Here is a 25,566-nt window from a genome sequence, read left to right as displayed (position 1 = left end):
TTCCCAGGACACATCACAAGTGAAGGAGCGCGGGGGTTAAAATGAGGCGAGAGACGCGCAGCGAGGAAGGAAGTGAGCAAATTCTGTGTGATTGATAAAGGCCTGTGACCCTTTCACACACAGTCTGTAACATGCAGATGTGCACTCCCTCTTCCTCACACACACACACGTGTATACACATCGGCAGCGACACACAGAAACTCTGTAATTGAATATCGTGCAGAGAGCAAACATTCTCTTGTAAACATATCATCTGTCACCTCTATAGCTTAATCCATATCCTTGTATGCCAAATGGAGACACACACACACAGACACACACAGACACACACACACCCCTGCAGCCTGTCAAACAAACAAATGAGGCCGGAGTCCCTGTGAAAGTCATCACCATGACCATCCCAGCTTCATCATCACGTTAGCCTGCTCCATTACACAGCAATACGATCCGGTCTGAAATCAATTAGCTGACCATGCTAGCACCGTGAAGTGTACACTCCCCAATCTTTGTTTTGGTGCGATGGAAAACAATGTCCTGCGCCCAGAAGGGAGTTTTAGTTGTGTGGGTGCCACGTCTCCGAGCAGAGGAAAGATGCTCTGCACCGGTTCTGGAAAATGATGATGCCGGCTTTTGGCTGTTTGTTTGTCTGAGTTATAGTTTTAGAAATGTGTTTCAAATATTTCAGTTTAACAAATGGATTATATTCATAATTCTGATGTGCTCCCAAGCATGATATCATATCATCAACAGACAATAATCAAAAACAGATATTAGGTAACAATTCAGATTTTAATCTCTAACCCTGCGGTTTATAGGTTCTAGATTAATGAAGCAGATGAAATATTTGAGATGAGTAAATAGTACTTTTACCAATACTTCACTCAGTGATGGTCAGCAGAGTTAGCAGACAGGAAGTCAGGGCGCTGAACATTCTTGATGACAGAGGAGCAGCAGGATCACACGCTGGCCGGTCCAATTCGTCAGGACGGCTCAGAATTATTACTTTTAAACAAAATCAGTTTATTTCAAGGACGTTAAATTGATCAGCTCTTGCCGATCATCTCATGTAGCCGGGTGGAAGCTGTCTGGACTGTGCTGATGTCGGGGGGAACACAGAAGTCATTTGTCGGCAAACACACCCTTTCAGGGATCTGCTTAGTGTTGAATATATGGGTTCCCTCTAATCAGTGACCCCTTCAGCACATTATTAATACCCTCTGGAAGGCACCAACCAGGCCAGGGAGAGCTCTTTGTCCTGCAACAGTTATTACTTCATATCTAGAGCTGCCAAACTGTGCCACAGGGATCAGCAGCCTGCTGACGGGTACCACTCAATGGGCTGAAATGGTTTAAGAAGAACCAGCACTGGTTCACTTTGTATGTGCCATTGTCAAAACAGGCATGTTGTTACGGTAAGTTCCCAAACCGATGTCAGCTGTTTTCTATCAGCATATTGAATTTCCTCCTCTGCTACTCTTTGCGCTCAGGCTGAATGAGTGATGGTCTTTCTTATTTACACCAAACGTTATGTGAGATATGACTGTAAATGAAGTCATTTCCCTTCTGAGAGAATTCACTCTCGGGTTGTCAGTCACTTCATTCGCCTTCTCACGTGTTCATCTAACTGAGCCCTGGTCTCCATTTGTTCCTGTCTTGAGCTTAGTGTCTTAGTTGTTTACTATCGGGGCGCAGGTAGATTTGCATTCATCAAGTTACTGGTTTTTTTGGTGTAGTAGTATATTTCGGAGTACTAGTCAGTACTCTACATGTCTTACCTGATTTTCCTGACAGCTGCTCATTCAGCTCTGGTCATTCACTGGTTCTCTAACAAGAGGTTATGTTTCCATCTGTGATTATTTGTGTGATCGTAAACAGGATTACACAAAAACTATCAAACAGATTATTACACAACATTGTGGAAGGATGCATTATGGGTCAGGGAAGAACCCATTCAATTTTTGGTACGGCCACAGATCAGGGGACACTGCTGTTATTCCAACATTTAAATGTTCTCATGGTTCTCGATGGAAGGAAGAGGACTGATATTTATGAGCGTGTGCTGTTTCGTGTGGATCCAAATAAACATCTGGATCAAGTGAATTTCAATTTCAACACTTTTATTAACTTGTATAGTACGTGCATCCTTTTTGGTGAGTCTCACTATATTTGTGACACATATTTAAAGTCAGGTATATTACAAAAACAATATTATTGTGCATGTTTAATTGGGTTAAGGCTACTGACATGTACTTAGTGGGTATCTTCATGCAGGCTCCACAAGCCAGTGTCACTCTATGACAATACTCTGTAATGAAAGACATCTATAGAGCAAGTACAACATGTATATAAAGAGCTGTAAGATTGCCATACTCCCTCTTATTCTTCATACCAGTCAGTATTTGAACTTTCAATTCCAAACAATCTGTATTAATATGCTGATTTCCACCAACCAGGGATTTGATCCCAACTAGTCACAAAAGCTTTGGTGAGGTCCGGCACTGATGAGGCCCGGCTCAACTTTTTTACTTTGGATGTTTTTGGAGTCAGGAGTCTGTGCAAGTCAAGTCAAGTTCTTCCAGTTCTTCATGGATCTGTTGGACAAATCTTAAATCATCATCTTCTGCTGTGGGATTAACATTTCAGTTAACACGATTAAATCACCTACCCCATAAAATAACAAACAGCTTCTGCCCAAAGTATGTAGAGAGGCGTTCACATACAGAATGTTCTCTGACAGACTGATGACGTATGACTTTATTCTAGAAGTGCTCCTGTAGTAGATATATAGGACTTGGCAGCGTCAAGCAATTACCATTGGTTTTTAATTTTTTTTTGTCTCATCTCAGTTTCTGACAAATGATAAACACACAAACCACAGTTTGCTGTTCAAGTGTTGAGCAAAGCAGCGTCGCCGTCTGCATTGACATGGCTCGAATTAGCTTAGTGCGCAGTGAGAGTGCATGTCTGTCTGTCTGTCTGTCTGCAGGCTTGTCTGCAATTAACTGTGTACAGGTTAATGCGTCTTTATATCTGAATGCCATATGGTTCGGTGTGTGTGTGTGTGTGTGTGTGTGTGTGTGTGGGGGTGGGGGGGGGTAGTGAGTAAAGTGCCTTGAGGCAGACCCTGGTATTGATGGGGATTACTAACACTTAGCTGACACCACCGAGACTGCAAAGGGAGTAAATGATTTAGAAGCAGTGGCCTTAATGTAATGAAAGAAAGGCCATGGCTGTCAAGAACACACGCACACACACACACACACCTACCTATGGGTGCTAATCCTGTGAGCTTACATCTCCATTAACACTAACCCCGCACCACAAACCTACTCCGCAAGATAGCTAGCACTCTCAGTGTTTCCCTCAGGATATCAGAGTCACTCTCTTTCACTCTCTGTCTCCGTGACACACACATACAGACACACACAGCCTGGAGGGATGTCAGTATGGGTTCACAGTATAGTCACAGATGTGTGTGTGTGTGTGTGTGTGTGTGAGTGAGTGAGTGAGTCTATTAAAAGTGTGTTTTGTGAAGTTATCTCTATAACGACAATGGTTTCATTGTACATGTATATGAATGAATGTACTCTGCCTTAGCAACATGCTGAATTATACGTACACAGGCTGATGAGAGCGTACACCGACCTCTCAAGGCCATTTGAGTCTGAGACGAGGGAGGGGCTCCTTCCTGCCGTCAGCTGCATGAAAACTGCCGTTTCAAAATAGTTTCATTCAGGTCGTATAGAAAGAATGCATTCAACTAATAACTCATTTAAATTAGCAAATGTTTATTTTCTAAAGAAAAAATATCAAATCCATATTTTTCCTGATAAAAATAATTGGAATTAAGAAGCTCTTACAGCTCATGTTTGCTTGGTACCATTGTCACCATTCCACCACCAACTGGAAGTCAGCCCGATAGCGTGAAACAGGAGGAGCTACGCAGTTCTCGCAACAGAAAAACATAATCCAGCAGTAACTGAATTTTCTCGGAGCAAAGTAGAAGATGATTTGTCTGCCTGTCGTATTCTCGTAATAGGAGACATCCTCCGAAGTTATGTGTCTGTCAGTCGGGCAGCACAATGACATTTACAGAGAGTCCAGATTAAGTATTTCTCAAGGTAACATTGACATTTATTTCAGTCAGCCACAGTGACTTTAGTGTTTCTATTAAACTTTGGTGTTGGTGTATTTCCCTCTCGATGTTCGCTAAAGTAATAATATTAATGGTGGATGTTAAACAACAACTTGTGTGTTTGTGTGTCTCGTGTTAAACTAAACCCGGACAGCGCACAGTTTGATTGACAGAGCTCTGCAGTGAACAGCACAGGCAGCTGCAGTAATGCAATGTTAGCAGGAACAACTGTGCTGCATTAATTCAGATCAGAGAGAGTGGTTCTGTTCCAACTCGACATACAAAGGTGAAGTGATGGGAACTGGTAACTGCACAGACTGGAGAGCGCTGTAGCCTGAAAATAAAACGGGACTCTGGATAATCGCCTGAAACGGGCTGTAAGTGAGAACGCAAATGTCTGAGCCAGTTGCTGCAAACGTTCTCCGGAGTTTCTCAAGCCGAGCCCCGAACATATACTCTGAGAGAGAGAGAGAGAGAGAGAGAGAGAGAGAGAGAGAGAGAGAGAGAGACACAGAGCAGGATAATGTCTGGACGATTCCCCACCAGTGAGTTGGCTCATTGATGATGTTTCCAACACGCGACGAACACAAAAGTCAAACGTTGCACGCGTTTATGTGCTGTAAAAGAAAACATGTGATCTCTGCAGCAGAATTAATACGTTACTGGTAGTTGTTGTTGTTAGTTTCCTTCCAAAACTGAACATTACAAAGTTCACGAAGACTGAGTATGTTGAAAAGCTGCAGTGTTTGATGACATTAGATTTCAGCGTAGTTCCCACTTGATTTATGATCTGTTTGTTAGTAACAGACTGAGCCTCATTTCCTAGTAACACCACTCGAGTATATTCTCACACACACGCACCATTACATATTATGCTGCACCCATAATAAAGACCTTTGTGTGATCCGCCCCCCTCGCACTAAAACCTAATTGAATTAGAACTAACCACGCATCAGCATCTTAACTGCACAGGTAACTGAGAAACACTGGCATGTGGCGTCAAAACACTATGCCGTCACCTGTGTGTGTGTGTGTGTGTTAAACTTCTGCCCTTGCTGTAGCCACAAGAGGGGAAAATGCTGGTAAACTTCTCAGTAAACTCCTCAGTAAACTTCTCAAGTCATTAATAGAACATAAATTTTACCTTTGTGTTATTTTCTTTTTTGTTTTGTTTTTGTTTCCTGCATTAAACAGAGACTTGGTTTTCAGTGGTGCAGTATTAAAGTTAAGCACTGAATGTGTGTTAGAGAAGCGATTGTGATGTGCACATGTGATGTCATGTCCAATTGTGCCATCCTAAGCCGCTGCTGTAAAGGTACACACACACACACACACACACACACACACACACACACACACACACACACACACACACACACATCCTGCTGCAGTGTGATTAAATCTTTAAGGAAAGTAGCGCTGGCTGGAGGGATAAGTAGGGCCAGTACGTGGGGGCTAACAGCTGGGTGGAGAGTGGCTTTTAATCCAGCTGGGTTTTAACATGATGGAGGGAAAAACAACAATCCAGGGTGTATTTTGAATCCTCCTCCTCCTCCTCCTCCTCCTCCTCCTCCTGACAACTATTCATGCTCACATTTCCAAAGGTTTACAGACAGAAAATAAAAAAGAATCAAAGGAGAAAATCAGCCAACACGATTTGCTGCCTGGGAGAGAAACATTAAATTGCCTCCACAGGAGACAGTGTTAATAAGGTTATTTTAAATCTGTAACTTTGAACCATTTCACAAGATCAAGCTAGAAATAAACATGTTACTCTTTCCATTTGCAGAAACTGAATTATTCCCTCTACTGTTGTCATTATTCATGTTATACATGCACATACTGCAAAGTGAAGGCTGCAGCTTTACTCTGTCTGAATGCAGTTTGCTTCCAGGCACAGTTTTCAGTGTAGGTCATCCTCCATTCAGATGCATTTAGAGCCCAGCACACAGTCGTGAAAACACAACTGATGCACACAGCACATAGAACGGAGCCGCCGTGTGTAGCCTCGTTAAGATGAGGAGCAATAAAATATGTAGCTGGAAAAAAAAAATGGACGAACAGTGGACACAAAGAGGTTTGGACTATAGTGAACTATAAGTTTGGAAGATACTGACCTAATTTGTTGAACTGCTGAAGCCTCACATTAACTTTAACTAAATTTAAGAATCTATTTTCACATGAGGGAGGACTTTGGATTTTGTCCCTCATCACTTCTGCTATAATCGTGTTTAGAAGGAATCTCTTTCGGGCTGGTACGGACAGGACAGTTGAATTCAGTGCTCTAGAACATGAGAAATTAAAATATAATTGTATCTCAAAAGAATGAACTCCCGTTACTCTATGTATCAGATGACCTACAAGCCAATATTAGTGAGTTATTGATAAGATAATCTGAGTTTGACTAATCCAATCTGACATTTGTGGGTATTTTATTACTTTATACAGTTTTAGAACCTCTACATATAAACTAATTCAAAAATGTCCAGAGCAAGATTATGAACGGACAAACCAAATAGATTTTGACAGTTAAAAAAAATATTTTAAACTATTTAACACTGGCAACAACTATCAGCGATAGGTAGTTTTAGTCTAGAGTAATCAGTATCGGACCTCAAATACCCGTATTGGTCAAAGCCTGGTCTGATAAACCTAAAGCTCTTCCTAACCTTCTGCCAAGCTCTTATCATCCACAAAAGCCATGGCAGTCAGAACCTTTGATCTGCATGGCTTACCGGCTATCAGGGAGCAGACTACCGTGTGCGTGCACATGTGTGTGTGTGTGTGTGTGTGTGTGTGTGTGTACCCCGAGGCCTGGCCAGTCTCAGCTCCGCTGCAGGCCAGTGACAGGTGCTAATGCTGGGGCGAGAGGCTGCACGGGCCTCCATGCTCCCTACTGTGATAACACTGACTGGCCTCCAAAAGCATACAATCACTCACACACACACAATGGCTTAGCTTCCTGATAACTTTGCTGCACTTCAGAAGCAGTCTGTATGTGTGTGTTGGATTGATTTTTCAAAGGACTCCTCTTTAGTGCCAGCAGGCCTTCTATCAAAGCTGGCCATGAGAGCCTGTGTGGCCTCGTGTGTGTCTGTGTGTGTGTCTGTGTGTGGCCTCGTGTGTGTCTGTGTGTGTAGACTGAATTGAATTTTGTAACGGTAAAGGTCGATCTGGACAAGAAAGCTTATTGTTACAGAGTGAAGTGTGGCTCGCTGCTTATCAAGGTACAACATGCTAAAACCTCCAGCTGACCATTTGGCAAACTCTTTACCTGCCTGCATGAAACCAACTCGTTCGGTTCACACAGATTGATAAATGTATAAATATGCAGGATGGTAGAATTAAAGCACATCCTGCTCAGGCTCTCAGGGAATTCAAGACAGTAACCTGAAATGAATTCCGATCATTTACTACCTTAAATCTAATTTAGCAAATTGCTACACTGTCAAATAAACAAATAATAATAAAATACTATAATTCAATTTATCTCTGATTTTGTAGTCTGGACAGAAATTGAATACTGGTCTTGTCAAGTTGCCTTTGTGTTTACCACTCAACTTTCAATATCTATCCAGGTTTCCTGCATGTAGCCAACTCAGAGACACAGAGACACAGACTCAGAGACACAGACTCAGAGACACAGAGACACAGACTCAGAGACACAGACTCAGAGACACAGACTCAGAGACACAAACTCAAAGACAGAGACACAGACTCAGAGACTCAGAGACACAGACTCAGAGACACAGAGACACAAACTCAGAGACACAGACTCAGAGACACAAACTCAGAGACACAAACTCAGAGACACAAACACAAAGACACAAACTCAGAGACACAAACACAGAGACACAGACTCAGAGACACAGACTCAGAGACACAAACACAAAGACACAAACTCAGAGACACAAACACAGAGACACAGACTCAGAGACACAGACTCAGAGACACAAACTCAGAGACACAGACTCAGAGACACAAACTCAGAGACACAGACTCAGAGACACAGACTCAGAGACACAGACTCAGAGACACAGACTCAGGGACACAAACTCAGAGACACAGACTCAGAGACACAAACACAGAGACACAAACTCAGAGACACAGACTCAGAGACACAAACTCAGAGACACAGACTCAGAGACACAAACACAGAGACACAGACTCAGAGACACAGACTCAGAGACACAAACACAGAGACACAGACTCAGAGACACAAACTCAGAGACACAGACTCAGAGACACAGACTCAGAGACAGACACAGACTCGGGGACAGATTGTGGAGGCTGATCTTTCCATGAAGAGAGGATCTCTACTGTCCTTTTCCTTTGAAGTCATCCGGTCGTCTCACTGGGGTTTTACTGACACCCACAAGACAAGTGGGGAAGTGTCCCAGTGTGTGTGTGTGTGTGTGTGTGTGTGTGTGTGTGTGTGTGTGTGAGAGTGTGCGTGTGCGTATCCACTCTCACCAGAGGGGGGGGGGGGGACTTTTTCCAGCAAAACTTTCTGTTTCCAACAAGTCCTATGATTAATTTTCAAGTGCCAAACATTGACCAAGGAAGCTCTGTGGTAACGAATAAGGGAATTCATGAAGACTACAGTTGTGTGAGTATATTCGAACTGTGTACTTTCATTTTATTCATCGTTAATCTCCGAAGAAATGTTTTTTATCAGATCAGAGATAAATTTGTTGCAGGAGTAGGAAACATAAGACACAGCAGAACTCGATGGAGAGAGTGACCCAGAGTCAGCAGCAGCTCAGCAGCTTAGTCAACTAGTTCAGAAACCTAATATGTAAATAAGTCTGTCTCTACCAAGTGACTTTAACAAGATGTCTAATTTTTACATATTTCTGATTCCTATCAGTGTAAATAAGGATTTAATTTCCCAGTTCTCTCACTGAAATCCTCAAAAGGTCTCATGTCTTTTTTTAATTATCAAAGCAAATTCATGTGCCTTTGTATATAAATACTGTGAAAGAATCAAAGCAATCAAAGCAACAGAGAAACAGCACCTTCTGAAACTGGGCCTTAGTTTGACTGCTCGGGAAATGCAGAGCTTTGTAACCAAACAGTATTGGCACTCAGCCACGCTCACAGCACGGCCCACCCACCATCCTTTCGGGATTCTGGTTTCTTTGAGTGTTAATCGGAACGGGACTCTTCTTAAAACATCTTTTCAGCTTTTATCCTTTATCCAAACTGTTCATTTACTTTTCTCTTACAGTAAAACTTTTATGTTTTCATGTTGTGTGTGTGTGTGTGTGTGTATTTAATATACAGTGTACTGTACAGTCTCCCACTCATGCCACCTCCCTGATGTTCCTCCTCTGATTTATTATAACTTCACACCAAATCCAGAATTAGCATTTCTGGCCCCGACCCAGCGAGTGATGTCACAACATGTGTTTTCTATCAGTATCAAAGGCAACACGGGCTGCATGTCACTGACTGGGGTGTGGCCAGAAGTACAACATGCTTTGGAAGTTACAAGCCATTAAAGAGAAGCAGCAGTTTTCTCCTCTGCAGCTTGTGACCGACTCTCTTGTTAGCAAACATGTCGATGAAATGTGAGAGAGTGGTTTGGTGCTTCAGTTGTATTTTTTATATATTCCAACGACTGGCAGTGGCCTCTGTTGTGCTAAGCTAGGCTACATGTCTGCCTCTGCGCTGGATACGCAGACTGTATAACCCCCCCCCCCCCCCCAGTGTTTGTGCTGCTTTTCCCACCAGAGAACATTCGTCGTCATAACGATAACACGAAAGTTGTGTGCTTGTTTGGCTCGGCCGTTTCCTGTGCGCCACTGTCTGTCACATATTTCCTGGGTGTTAACGAGGGGAGAGATGCTGATACGCAGAACTGAGCCGATGCCGATGATAAGCTAGAACTCAAGCCGTGAGGTCATGTGTTTGTACTGTTGCTCTCCAGCGTGCTGAGTCACAGGAGCACTTCACCAACACCGCCGCTAAATCACCCTTTTCTGCCTTCATCACCTCGCGGTGCTCGCAGGCACTGGGGCCGAGTCAAATGAACACACTAATAGAATAAACCAGTTGTTTTAGTGTGTGCGTGCCTGCCTGCCTGACCAGCTTATCACACACAAACACAGAGCGGGAGAGAGAGAGAGAGACAGGTTGCAGACTCGCTGGCTCCACAGCACAAGATCTCTCTGATTGTAGAAATTATGGCAGACAGAGAGGAGAGGAGATTAAGAGACAGTGTAGGTCTGGGTGGATTTGCTTTGACAGGCATGAAGATTGTGTTGTGCTTACAAGCTAGTTTGTGTGTAGTAAATTCATTTATGTTGTGCTGGGGGAGAAATGCTCGGCTGATAGAAGTGTCTGAGAATCCTACTTTAAAATGACCAGTAGTGCAAACACATGCAATGGAAAGTCAATTCTGTTAAACCGGCTTTTCTGTAAAAAGAGATAGAAAAGTTCTGACGCTTATATCGGAGCATATCTTGCTAATGCGCTGACCATCATCTTTAAAAGCTCATCTTTTTACATCTCCTGGTTAAATGTCTAAACTCTAAGCTGGATGGCAAAACGTGCACTTTTGTATTTGTCCCTTTTTGACACATCTTCTTGATGAGGATTTCACAATCATATGCACATACTTTCCAAGCAGTTTCTTCGTGTTGAAGGATGCTAACATGGGCTCCACACCCCTGCAGCTCTCGGAGCAGCTGATAGGTGGAGGATTCGTCCATTCAGTCAAACATTCTGGGATCAGATCCAGTCCTGATCTTGCCGATCAGCTCAGGGCATCGCTAGATTTTATCAATGCTCACCTTGCACAGCTGTTACTGTTGCAATCCATTTGGTAAACAAACATTAACCCTCTGTGTGTGTGTGTGTGTCTGTTTGCAGGAACGTTTGATGGGCGTGGTGTGACCCTGCTCGAGGTGTGTGGCAGCTGGCCGGAAAGCTTTGGCGTGCCGCGGCACAACATCGGGTCGGCGGACGCCAGCGACGAAGGCCTGCGGGAGAGACTGGCGGACGCCATGTCTGAGTCCCCCTCCAGGGATATCGTAGGATCTGCTACAGGTCAGTGGAGAAAGGACAACGCACAATTTCACTCACTCTCTTGAGCACACACATGCATGTAGACTTACAAGTATGTAACAGACCTGCTCTGAACTCCGGAGATGCTCCACAGTTTCTCACGAGGAGGTGTATGTATGCAAATGTCCAAGTGAGAGCCCACAGTGCACAGCAGGGGGTCCACCACTGTGCGCTCCAGATCCAATTCTCCGCAGTTATGTCTGAAAACGCCTTTAGACACGTTCACAAGCATAAAAGTTCTTTTGTTTCATTCTCTGTTTACGACTTCTGGGGGAAGAATCTCAAACCGATTACAACTTTAGATCAGTTACTCAACGTTCTCCTGAGATCCAGAGGAAATGCGGATGATGCTGCCACAGTGAGCTTGTTTCAGCTCTGGTTATTTACAGCTGAACTGTGATTCTGCAGCATGGTCGTTAAACTGAAAGCGGTTGATAGAGATAGAGATACTGTAATAAACCTGAGATGTGAGAGTCCACAGTCTTAGTTTGTAAAAACACTTCAAACTTACACTTTCCAAACTCTCCACATACTCAGTTCAGCACCTGTCAGTGAGGAGAATTCTATCATGTGGATCACTGATCAATGTTTAAAAAGAAACTTCCTTCAATCACCACATCATTAAAAAAAAAAAAAAAAACATGCACTGTCTTCAAACTTTTCAATTTGCATTCATTTATTCATCAACACCGAAGAGGAACTGTGTTTAGTAGAAGTTTAAAATGACAAGACACGTGATGAGATGAGCCCTGAGTGTCAGACACATTGACAGAACATGGCGAGGGACAGATCCAGGTGCAAGACAGGACACAGGCCGTGATGTTGGTGAGTCCTCGTGGTCAAATGAAGAAAGACGGGCTTGACCTGTCCTGCTATAGCTCATAACCACGAAACAGGGTATTGTGTGTGTGTGTGTGTGTGTGTGTGTGTGTGTGTGTGTGTGTGTGTGTGTAAGGTTAGGCAAGTATTGGTTATGGTTAGAGTTAAACTTAGTCACCTGGTAAATAAATATAGTCTATGAGATCACAAAAGCGGCTCGTGTGTGTGCACACACCTTGCTTTACTTTAAGGCTTCCTGCCTGCATGTGTACGTGCGTGCATACAAGCGTTCGTTCGTGTGTGTGTGTGTGTGTGTGTGCAGCAGACATGCCGTTGGCCCTGACAGTCCAAATGGTTAACTCATTTAGGAAGCGCCAGTGCCCCCCCCCCCCCCTAAGTGAACAAGAGTTCCTTTGATTTAAATGTGTGTGGGGGGATGGGTTAGGGGTGGGGTATTGGGGTAGGGGAGTGGGGAGCTCACAAGGCCCTAATGGATTTAGCATCGACTATCACCCACCCCAACCATCCCCGGCCATATCCAGCCTAGAAGCCCCCCCCCCCCTCCCATCTCCTCCTTTAGGACTTAACCTCATTTGTGGAGCTCTCTCTCTTTCTTCTCATCACTCTATCCACCCCCCCACCCCGTGTTTCTTCATTAGATTAGATGTTGGAGACTCCCGGACACTAGCAGTCAGTCTGCTCTTGTTCTTCTTCCCTCCATCGCCTTGCATCTCGACTCCCATCGCCCCCTCCACCCCTTTAATGCAACACAAAATTCATTACTGATCATATTACATCAAAATACACCCATGATACATGTGTACAAACACACACACATACACACACACACACACTCTCTCTCTCTCTCTCTCTCTCTCTCTCTCTCTCTCTATCCTTAGCCTTGAGCTGTGCTGAAGACATCATCCACAGGGAATGTGATGGACTTGCTGGTTCCTCCATTCATTCATACAGACAGAGAGGCTTCAGTCTCTGTAGGCTAATCTAATAGCACAGCACTTCTGCGTCGTAACATAAAGGAAATGTTCCTGTCTGCTGTGAGGTGGAGAGTGACATGGACGGTCAGGAGTTGGCATGTTATGAGAAATAAAAAAAATTGTTCTCTCAGAGTTGTCCATCTTGGTCACAGTGTGATGGACGGGTACAGTTCGCAACAGCTTTCCAATTTTCAGTTAGTTCCTATGAAAACAATTGACGGTATATTTCATTGATTATTGATAACGAGGACTCGGGGTCTAGAAAATTCTATTTTGCATTGTTTTATATTTTCATAAATCTCTTCACCTTTACTGTTTTTGGTCGGAGGGCAGAAATTGCTGATACAGAAATTTCAAAACCTGGAAAAACAAAACCGGAAGTATCTGCAAATGCTTTTTGCTATTTGGGAGAAACTACTTTAATATGTCGTGTAGTCTGATTTGATAAGATTCAACACTGATGGATATGAGCATCATCCCAAAATTCATCGTTCCATGGTTCTCTGACTGTGGTTCTAAAACAACAACAGAAAATAAAAAAGAATCTTATTATTATCTAAAAGAAATGGTTATTAACCAAAATCTTTAAACTAAAGAAATTCAAAATACTTAATATTAAAAACAAATTAATTTCACAAAATAAACATTTAACTTAGAGGATCAGATGATGTGCAATGAGCCACACAGGAGAACTGAAGTGTCTTAGTAGCAGAAGTAAGTAAAAAATATATAGAGGAGTAAAATATCAAACACATAAAGTGCATTGAAAGAAAAAATATTCACTAACCGAGGATTTGACTGAAAGAATTTAAAAATAAAGGAAAGTAAATTAAAAAAAACAATCTCTGTTTACATCGAGATTGGAATAAAACATTAGCACAAAAATGTTGTAATAACCTTGTGTTCAATTTAAAAGATTGTCTTTTACCATTATTCAAGAGATTGTGACTTAAGTGGTTTCATAACATTTGCAGAAATGAGTAATTTGTTTTATGCATATTGTAATTTGCACTAATTTAAACCTGAACACTGAGATTTTCAGTCTGGAGAGTGAAATAAAGCTTTAACTCGTTTGTTTGAGTTTTAGAAGTTTCAGTTTCAGAGTGAAAAGCTCGCAGTCATCACAGGCTGCTTGGCTCCGCCTCAGAACAAGCAAGAGCCGAAAAAGAAAATGGGTTGGTTCGGAAAGTAAGCTGAACAAATCCAACAGTGTTGTAATATGTCTAATGTGTCTATTGGCTGTCTGCAGCCCCCGAACCTCTCCAGCAGTCAGATTCATCTAAATAGTCCAAGATGAAATCTAAACACACCATAATAAGAATTCATGCTTGATAAAACTCTTACCAAATCGTAGCCGTGTCTAGACGACAGCCCCATCCGTCTTCAGACCCCAGACCTCAAGATATAGATGAATAAATGTGGACCACAAGGCATTTCATTCAGGTTTTTTTTTTTTTTTTTTCCATTATGGTTCTTCTAACACAGGCATCGCAAATAATGTTAAAAACGTTTCCTTGGCCCTGAATCCGAAAGATCTGATTTCTTCTGGCTTTCAGTTGGAGCAGGGCAACAGTTGACATGTCATCCCATCCACATATGATCCACGCATGATACGCTCCCCTCTGGGTTCCAGTGAGAGACGGAGGCTTGTGCCAGAGTTGTGGCATTCAATTAATTCTTTATAGTTGCTGGGATTTCCATGTTAATATATGTGCACTTACAGTGTTTCCGTTGTGAGTTGAGCTGTATATGGTGTGTGTGTGTGTGTGTGTGTGTGTGTGTGTGTGTGTGTGTGTGTGTGTGTGTGTGTGTGTGTGTGTGTCTCTGTTAGTCTTGGCGTGAGACTTAGATGGGCAGAGGCAGATGGTATCTTGCTCAGTGGCTCCATTTGCCAGGAGCTGTGGCCCCAGCGCTTAGACACGCACAGTACAGTGGAGCTGTTAAAATCGACCTTGAACCAGATCACAAGAATACACACACACACACACAGACACACACACACACACACACACACACACACACACACACACACACACACACACACCTATACACACGTTCACCTCATCCATTTCTCGGCCATATTGCAGCAGACTCGGGGATTGTGGAAGTAAACACTCAGGCAAAGACAGTAACACAAATGATTGCGTAATATCTGTGATGACAATTATGTCCACAACCTCATTGCCTTAGAGCATGCTGGGTAGCTCCGCCCACCTGTTCCCAACACGCCACATTATGTTGAGATAATCTTTTTTTTTTTTTTTTTTTCCATCTACACAAAAAACAATTTTGCAAAATGATAATTTGGACGAATTGAGCAACAACAAACAAAGACAGACTCCCCTCTCTGTGTGTGTCCTCTCACACTCGGAGGGTCTCGGAGCTGGAATGCTCGCTGATGTAACAGATCACTGTCTATCTGACATTCTCCTCCAGCTCACACACACACACACACACACACACACACAGACACACTCTCTCGCAGATTCACAGGGGAAAACAAAGCCTCCAGTCAGGGCAACACGGCTCTCACGCTAAGGCCAAGACCCAGCGTCGCCAGCTCGGAGGGCAGGTGACACTCACATAGAAAGATGGACGGATGGACAGAAGATGAAGGGAGAGAGAGAGGGAGTGAGAGACACTGACGACTAAAACACACTGGGGATGAAATTAGATTTGCCTCCAATGATATAATGTCGCTAACCAGATTTGGCTTATTGGTGCCTGACTAACATAAATTCCATTGAAGCCATATGGAGAGTGAACCAGCGCTCAACGCGACCTGGTGTATCTCAGCCGAGAGCAGCTCGGGCTCAGGAACAATGGCACTTTTTATGTGCGTTTACGATATACAATATTTTTAAGTGGTAGGGGTATTTTTACTTTGCCTCCATCTTTGGTCCTGAATGCTTATTACCGACGCTGTCACTTCACGTGTTTTCCGAGAGAAAGAAAAACACCAGACACTTTGTGTTTACAGCGGGAAATGTAAACCGGTTCATTACAAGCAGATTCTCTTTGGTGTCGTGTTAATCAGCTTTAGGGAACAAGTGAATCCATATTTGTCTCTAATTTATCTCCAGTATTGCGTCTAGCCACAGTCTATAGGCCCACGTTTAATCAGTATGTGACAACTGTATGTTTTACATGCTGGACAATACGATTCAATCAATGTGTAAAATCATATAAACTGCTGATGTATATATATAATACAGTAGTAGTATCAGTTACTGGTTCATACCAGGAAACCACATCATGTCTCACCGTTGCTTCAGGAATCAGACTTTAAACTTTTGTCTTTGAAAAATCAAATCCCACTTTTCAAAAAGAATTGAAATAGTTTTTATATTGTTGCCTTTCGACCACAGAACAAGCTTCGCAGCACAACACGCTTCCTATCGGCTTGAAACGTCCGTCCGTCCTCAAATTATAATTAATACTGTGTCTGACATCTTCACCAGGACCGCGCTGTTGTGACGACACTGCATCTGCGACCCTACACACTGTCATTACAGCTCGTACAGTGAAACTTAGTCATCTGAGGTTTAGGCTAAATATCCTGTCCTCACGGGGCCAACACTGCTCGTTAGTAATTACTGTGCGTGTGTGTGTGTGTGTGTTGGGTTTGGTTCGGTTGATTGATGAGGTGAGGGTCTGGGGGACCACCCACGCCCACTCTTGTTTGTTGGATCCCAGCTCAAAGAAACGGAGTAATAATAACAGTAATAACAGTAATAAGAGTGGGACTGTCTGAGCAGCACAGACCTCAGCTGGCTCTCTCAACACCCGACTTAAAACAAATATTTAGGGGGTCCTTATCAGCACCAAAAGGCTGAGAGCATTTCCCTCCGCGTGTGCAGGCATACACGTGTTTATGCGCGATTATTAATTCCAGCAGTTTCATACATACATACACGCACACGTATGTTTGTGTGTCTGTGGGGTTCTCTCTTTTATATTTTACTTTAAGTGCGTTGAGATAATGTATGTCAGGATTTCACGCTGTACAAAGGGAGAGTTTGAGGTATCGCGTGTGTTTTTTATGATTATAAGCACAATGGTTCATAACCATCATTGTGAGGCCTTCGGAGGGTTAAGACTGTTTCAAGGTGATAGTTAGAATTAAGTTATTGTCAGTGAGTGTTCCCGCAACTACAGAAAGACAAACGGTTGTGTGTGTGTGTGTGTGTGTGTGTACTTAATGTACATGCACACATGTCAGTGTATGTGTGGGCCTGTATATTTTAACAATACCATTCACAGCTACACATATGTGCACGCAGGGACTGTACTTGTATGTTTATGTACGAGTCTTTGTGTTTATGCAACGCACAATGTGTGGGTGGAAATGTGATTCAATCAACTACCTGGCATGTGGTGAAATATACTGTATACTTAAGTAAGTGTGTGTGTGTGTGTGTGTGTGTGTGTACACTACCTTAAAATGTTCTTATTATCTCTGAGCTTTCAGGCCGATGTCCAAACAGGCATCCTGACTTAATAATTGGTAATTTGCTGTAGGGGCCTCGACTGTATGCTTCTGGCTCAGAGACACACTGTATGTATGCTTTGGGAGAGTTCCACTGAACTCCTGATGTTATCACTTCAGAGAAAACATCAGCTCTGTGGCCATATGGTGCCCTGGCTGTGTGTGCAAGTGTATGAAAGATGGAGAAAGTTTAGAAATAGGAAATACATGTTAGTGGGCCCTCTCGGCACAGATTGAGGGTTTCCTCTCTGACTTAGACCAGTGTGCCTGTATTTGGGAACATATGAGAGCATGTTAGTTTTAGCATTTGGCTTAAAACTGTCTTAAAGAAACAGCACAATGTTACTTCTGTCTCGCCCCATTTACTAATCAATATAGAACTAGACAGCATTGCTCTTTAATAGCACGCTGTTTGTCCATTTGAGCCAAGGGTTCATTTTCCATTTGTTGAATATGCACTGTTTATTACAATAACGCATCAAATATAATGCTTTATTGTTTTAATGCCACTGGCAACTGCTAAGAGCCTGTAATCTACTGTATGCATCTAACCGGTGTGGAGCTCCTGACTGGAAAAATGCAGTACATCACTCATTACTCATTTTTACATCACCAGGATTGCTTTGTCATTATTAAACTCTGCGGGCAGCAATTGGTTTTTATAATTTTGCTATTTATTGTCCCGATTTGGAGTCTGTCTTGATGAGAAGATAAAAAGCTGAGGGGATTTTCTTTCAGTGGGTCAGTCTCATAACCGTGACCAGAGCGGCAGGAAAACCCCACGTATCATAGACAAAGTCAAGTAGCTTCATTTTCTTTATCAGGGCATTTGGATTGAAAGACTTATAAACTCAGACTTTTGATCTTAGTTGATTTCAAGTGTTGGTACCAATTTCCCAAGAAGCCTCACACCCACTGTATCCACCAGTTTGCAGCACACTGAATTCTCATCCATCACCACATGGAGCTGTCATCCCAGTTACGCCACTCACCAGCAGAAATAATAATTGTTTTTAATATTTTTTTTTTTAGAGAACACACCTAAGAAGTAGACTTTATGTTGGCAACATCTGTAATTGAAATGAACATTAGTCTACCTATGCAGGAGAAAACAAAGGATAATAGTCTTCCAGCTTTGACCAATGATTCAGACCAGTGTTGACACCACTTTGTCTGAGCTACGTCGTTATCTGAAAATCATGCTCACCCTCCAGCCAATAAAAGTCAAAGATTCTTTGTAGCTATAATACAAACACATACTCTGTTTATTCTATTCAGTGTTAAAAACCAGATATTTACATTTCCTGTCTCGAGGTTATCCAGAGAAGAGTGTGATTAGTGAGTAAATGGTGAGCTAGCAGGTTCAGCTAAAGTATAGGACCACGCTAATGGCCAATTACAAATACATTATAAGAAAATAATTGCTGGAAGAAAAATATTCTCCAGCAGCAGCCCGGACTGTTGACACGAGGCATGTTGGCTCCAGGTTGTGACTCGACCGTCTGCAGCCTCGGCAGAAATCCCGTCCAGCGTCGGTGAGTCTGTGTCACTGCAGCCTCAGGTTTCTGTTCATGGTTGACAAGAGTGGAACCTGACAGTTTTAAAGAGTGGATATCTGAGTTACTCACCCCCCACCCACTCTGATGTTTGATGTGAATATTAAGTGAAGCCCTTGACTTTAACGTTAGCGTGATTTTTACACACTGCACTGCTGCCACCTAATTGGCTGATTGGATAATTGCTTAAATACGCAGGAGGGCAGGTGTTCTGAATAATGAACACAGTGAGTGTGTGAGTGTATTAGTGTCTCTGGCTTTACCTTGATCTCAAGTTCTGAAAAATCCTGGTATATTGATTAAAAGGGAAACTACAAGTACTTTCATAAATTGCTTTAATCTAGTGATAATGATCTTTTATATTTATGGTGCAGATACAGCAGCATTGTCTGGTTTGAACATGGTGTCAGTGCACGTGCTGTCTTATAGCCTGAAGCCGTGCAAACACGCTGCACAGGAAAGGCGCCATTTTTTTCAATTATATAAAAATGAATAATCTCTTTAAGTTTTGCTCTTATATAAATCATTCCATAGAAAAGCCTCATTAATTGGTCTATTAAGTAAACGGGGGGAACTAGACTGCACGCCTGTTCAGACAGCTGTGTGATTTAATGGTTGCACAATACGTCCAGTATTTGAATTGGCCACATACTCCATTCACACAAAGCCACACTATTATCCTGCCGACTGACTGGGTTTCTTTGTTATTCAGCTTTGTTTTAGTACTCTGATACCTATCATAAGAGCAACAACACACAAGGACAAGTGGAGGGGCTCCGGCGGTGTACAGTCTTGGAGGTCCTCCCTTTCCAATCAATCAGTACAGACGTCCGCTGGCTTCGGTTCTACACATATACACAGAATCCTGGTCACTCACACCGACCACAGCAACATGCATGTGAGCCTTGTATATAAACTTGTCTGCAGTGTCAGACTGGACGACTCTTACCGCTCTCCCACGTACACTGAGGAGAAAAACACTGGCAGTGCAAATATTAAGAACGGTCACGGGGATAATGTTTGGGTCAAAGCTCGGTGGTCTATTGTTGTGTGTAAATTCTCTTGAGTACGGTTTAGAATTGAACACCTTAAGTTACAATACAAAACCAAAGAACAAGAAACCATAATTCAATAGTTATTCAAATAAGTTCTGAGGTTCAACACCCAACATCATTTCCACGTGTTCCTCGGGACATTATAATTGTATGGAGTTCTTTAATAAGCATATCACTGATTCATATTCTGCTGAGACAGGCTGGGGTTCAACAAATGTCACTTTATCACACAACTTTTTAAACGGCAAAAGAAACTGAATAACTGAGATCAATCAACTGAGCAAAAGTTTATGCATCAGGTGAAGTTTGCTCGACAGAGAAGCTGCTGTTAATGTACAGGCGTGTTTCTAACAAACACAAATTTCCAGAAACACCAGTTAGCGTTTGCTGAAGGTTCATATAAAGTGTTGGGAGCAGAGGAAGAATTCATCAGTGCTGCAGCCATTAATGATGTTTGCGTAGTTTTCCCCTGTAGTCCTTGTCATTTCTCAAGACAGGAACATTCTAGTGCAGCTCCTGACACATATCTGACGTATGCGTGATCTAGTTTTTAACTCATCACGAATGCAGACTCTCCCACACGGACACACTTACACTGGGTTTATATGAACTTGACTGCAGCTCCATCACAAGGTCACCGACCCGCTGTGGTCAAACAGCAACTGATTCACTACATAAATTTACAAAAAGTAAAAAAAAAAAATGCCGAAGACAAGGGAGAGACACTGCAAGAGTTGAATGTGTCTGCTTCTGGTTTCCTCAAGTGAACTCGGTGTAATAGATTTCAACACGCCAGTCTGATTCCAAGTCCTTTCAGTCTGTCCAGAGAGCTCGCTGGATGAATAATGAATCAGACAAGCCCACTCAAAGTGTGTGTCCAACCGTCCTTTCAAGTCTTTTACATTTCAATTGGCATAAATATGGCCAGTCTCTAGCTGACGGCTTTCTCACAGCTTCCATATACGTAGAGCAGGATGTATATTGTACGTAGCATAACTGTGGCCATGATCTCAATAGCTGGACTAATGTACATACTGAAGTACTCACGCAATGGGCCACACACACACACACACACACTCTCTCTCACACACCACTTGGATACTTGACTAACTCAAAACTATTAGTTAATCATTTTGTGAAATGCCCAGAGGGCCATGTTGTCCCCTCGCTTTAACCAAAGAGAGAGAAGAAAGCGAGAGAGAGATCAAATGAGTGCACTCTCTCCCTGAAAGCTACTCAGCAGTGCCGTGACAGACAGAAAGAACAAACGCAGGGAGGAAGAGAGAGAGAGAGGGGAGGGGAGGGGGGGGGGGGGGGGGAGAAGACATCAGGGACCAAGTGAAAGAACAGAAAAGGGAATGTGAGGCTGGCTGAGGCCAGAGAGTATGGTGCTGTGGCGCTGGGAGAAGAGATGGTGAGTGAGGAAGCAGAGTGTGGTCATTATAACTGCCCTACAGAACGCCCCCCCCACCCCCACCTCTCCTCCAGATCTCTCTCTCCCTCTCTCTCTCCCTCTCTCTCTCTCTCTCCACAGTTGAAAGTTTGAGCTTAATCTGCGGCGACAGTGTGAGATGATGAAGAATAATTCCTGTATTCAGAGCTGCCAGTGCTCGCCCCTCCTCCTCTTCATCATCCTCCTCATCCTCTCTCTCAACTCCACTGACAAGTCAGGCCTGGATATCATTGTATCATTTATCCCAGGCCTCGCTTCTGCCACTCTGCCTCGTTTGCCCAGAGGGAAGTGTGAAAAGTGTGCCTGTGTGCGAGTGTAAGGGTGTGTGTGTGTGTGTGTGTGTGTGTGTGTGTGTGTGTGTGTTTACATGTGTGAGGATGTCTGTGTGTGAATGAAATTGTGTCTTTGCGTGTTAGTGTCAGTCTGTGTGTGTGTGTTGTGTGCGGAGCTCTAGCTGACTGCAAATGGGCTTTTGTGGAGTTTTTTGGAGACTGCACTTAACAGCTCGCTCAAGGGAGACACACACACACACTCACACACACACACACACACACAAACACACACACACACACAGGCCTGTAAGGGTTCACAGAAAAGGAGGACAAGCGAGAACAGAGTGAGGGAGAATTAGGGCGAGAAAGAGAAAGAGGGAAATAGTGAGAGTGGTGGGAGGCACTTTTTAAAGCCCCGCTCCCGCTTCTGTTTTGGGTTTGTGAGACAACAAGAGGGCCGGAGACGTACTTTGTGCAGAGCATCAGAAATGGACTCGTGGCTGAGGGCGATCCACTCCAGCCAATCTGCTTCACCACCGGCGGCGGTGGCTGCATGCAGCAAAACACTTGTTGTCTCGGCTGCGTCTCTAACTCCGCTGACTAACTTGAGCAATGAACTCGTCATGAGCTGTGACCCGTCACTCAAACCGCATCCAGGCCATTTTCTCCAAACTGTCACTCCAGCTGATACTAGTGACTTCCATTGCAGGATACAGGAGCGGATCGGAGTTTGGACGACGTGATAAAACATCTGATTGTGTATAATCGTGCTCCTGCAGCAGAAATACATCATTGCGTTGTTGGATAGCATTGCAGTTCCTCACTTGTCGTATCAAGCCACGAGTCCGTCATCCTTCATTTGTTCTCATATTAGTTCATCAGCCAGACTGTGCTTGTGCAGCTTGCATTGTTCATTAATGAAGTCCAAGATAATTCACCTCTGCTGGTTTTTTTCCTCCAGCTCGATCGTTAACCTTTTGAGTGAAGCCTTGTGTGTGCTGTGAGCGTTGTCCTTTTAAAATCGCCGAGCAGCACGTTAAACCTCGTACCGTTTTGATACGGGTGTTTTAGACCACCATGTCAGAAACCAACAATCTGAATGGACTTGAACTTTACTCACTACTTCCTGCACATTTTGTGTTTATAACAAAAAGTTTGCAATTTAGCGCTTTACATAAAAACACTCAATCTTGTTTTTACAATTTAAAAAGAGCATAAAACCAACTTGATCATCACACAAACCATCGTTAAAATCTGTGAAACCAGACGAACCAGCACAAGCGTTTTGTGATTGTGCTCGTCTGAATACTTGAGTGACTCTTGTTTGTTACAGACGTCTACTGTCCGTCTTTATTAAACTGTCTTTATTTACCTTTTGCAACAGTAAAATTAAACCCTCCGGTGATGAAACACTCTGATTAAGCATAATTATAAAGTAACATCCGTCATATCAAGGATGGACTGCACGTGTCGTCCTCAGTGTAGACAGAGAGTCTGTGTTCACACACGCGTCAGTCACACCTCTAACAGATAATGTGTTTTGGAGTGCACACGCTCAGCACACGTGTGTATACACACATTCTGCTCACACCCTGTCACAGTGACTCGTATGTATATTTTGCACTCTCCTGACATGACCCTGTATTCAGGTGTGCGTATCAATAAAACATGGAGGCATGAATAAGTGATAGGAAACATAGTGGAGATGAGCCAAGCCCGCTTTCCACAGCTCTGGAACTTCCTGTCAACAGAATGTCCTATCATAGACACATCTGCGTGCATGAATATACACACACAAACACACACAAACACACACACACACACACAAATCAGCCACAACATTTAACCAGTTACCGGTTTTATCGTTGTGGCTGATGAGTCATTCTGAGAAAGAGACAGGAAATGGATCCGAGAATCATCACAGAAATTTTCAACATTACATTTTCAACACATTAGCATCAGCCAACACTTCAAAATGGAAGTGTCGATGTCACGGTTACTGCCTCCGCTACTCGAACTACATCTCAGTGCTCACTCCCAGAGCGTGAGTGATTTAGTGATCGACTACATCTGTGCAGCTCGTTCTCAAACACTCAGATCCTGACGAGACGCCACCTCCACTGATAATTACTCACAGCTCTGCAACGATCATTAGCCAGAGCTCTTATTTGTGTGACGTAGGGCGAGAGCGCTAACAAACGCGAGCACATTTTACAGGCTGCCGCCCTCTGTGGCTTTTTATCACAGTCATATCCTCCACCCTCATGAGAGGACGATGGATAGCATCAACTTATAATATCACATCCTTTGCGTTTATACTCAAATACACGCATGAGACTTGCTGTTCATTGGAGATCTGTGCATCCACGTGTCCAAGCTGAAAGCTCAGCCGTGATTATGCCACATTAAAACAACTGGTTTATGAAAAACGTCTGCTTCGTGTTGATGCTATAGAGGGAAAGTTCTCTCTCTCTCTTCCACCCCCCTTCGTTCAAAATGCAAACAAAAGCAATACAAGGATGTCCGATTCTGTAATTAGGAAATGAGTCAAAATGATCCTGATGATGAGCACAATAAACAGACTCATTTGAGAGGAAGGTCACACAAGATAGCAGGAGCTTCCTTTCACATCGGTAGCTATTTCAAGCCTCTAATGGGTTTGTGTGTGTTGTTATCTCCTGTTAAAAGGTTAAGAGAAAGTTTCAAACCTCAGGGAAGCCCGGTGATTGGTTGATGAAGTGGATTACAGCCCGCAATTTAGGCTGATTCTCTTCATTTGGTCATTAACGGATGAATACGGTTTTGGAATATCGGCTCTAGTCAGTGGTCCGCGACAGTTCAAGCATCTGTATTTTTCAAATGAATCTTTACTTTTAGAAGAAGACTTTTTTTTCTGGGAATAATTCAAGATATTTGTCCTTGCAGGTTCAGAAGGAGTAGACGAAGAAGAAGTAGTATCGGGATGTAAAGCAAAAGTGTTTCTGGATAGAACAGAAAAGTAATCTTGAATAAAGATCTCACCAGGACCCTTCAGGGGCTCAGTATCTTAAACACTCACGTTAACATCCATACGTGGATTCTTGCCACTGGCCATCGCTCATATCAAACCCTGTGTGTGACCCTGTGCATCCTCGCAGGTTGTTCATGATCAGTCGCTGTTTTTTTTTATGGTTAATCTTCCATTTTCTTCTCTCTTGACCCGCATGTAACCTGTTCAAAGGAAGTGTAGTGCTTCACATGGCAGCCGATAAAAGAAAAGCACATTGTCAAAGGTCAAACCTGAGGTTAAAAGCTGACCTTTTTCTACCCTTTAAAAAAAAAAAGCTGTTTATTCAAACCCAAGAATCAAAGATTAGTTCCCTTGAAAAACAGCTTTTCTACTGTATATAAAGGAAATCCATACATAATGGAAGTCGCTCTTTGTATCCAGCTTCTCGTCCACAAGCCTCCTGTCAAAGAACTCTGCTCTTTCATACTGACCAGCTGAACTTTTCCCCTTTCGACCCCTCACTGACTGCTCCCTTCACTGCCTGTGTGTGTTCTTGTGTGTCTAGTGTGTATCTGTGTGTCTCTCAGGGTGAACCTGTACACAACAACAATGGTGTAGTGCTTAATGGAGCCTTTCTCATCTTCTTACCGGCGACACGAGTCCTACGAGAGTTTGCCGTTCTGGTTTTACATTTGTTCCCCGGAAAAACATTGCAGAAACACGGGTGTGTGT

General features: G+C 43.1%; 1 protein-coding gene across 2 annotated transcripts in view; it reads left to right on the top strand.

Moving 5' to 3' along the window:
- The window catches only part of bcas3 (BCAS3 microtubule associated cell migration factor), a 258,376-nt gene that overhangs the window by 223,442 nt on the left and 9,368 nt on the right, over positions 1 to 25,566 (top strand). For both annotated transcript variants that reach the window (XM_069533987.1, XM_069533988.1), the window contains one exon: positions 11,012 to 11,188. In XM_069533987.1, coding sequence (XP_069390088.1) covers positions 11,012 to 11,188 — 177 coding nt within the window. The remainder of the gene's footprint in view (positions 1 to 11,011; positions 11,189 to 25,566) is intronic.

Source organism: Paralichthys olivaceus, chromosome 11, assembly GCF_024713975.1.
Source record: "Paralichthys olivaceus isolate ysfri-2021 chromosome 11, ASM2471397v2, whole genome shotgun sequence".
In the NCBI taxonomy this organism is placed as follows: Eukaryota; Metazoa; Chordata; class Actinopteri; order Pleuronectiformes; family Paralichthyidae; genus Paralichthys; species Paralichthys olivaceus.
This window is presented reverse-complemented; position numbering and strand designations above follow the sequence as displayed.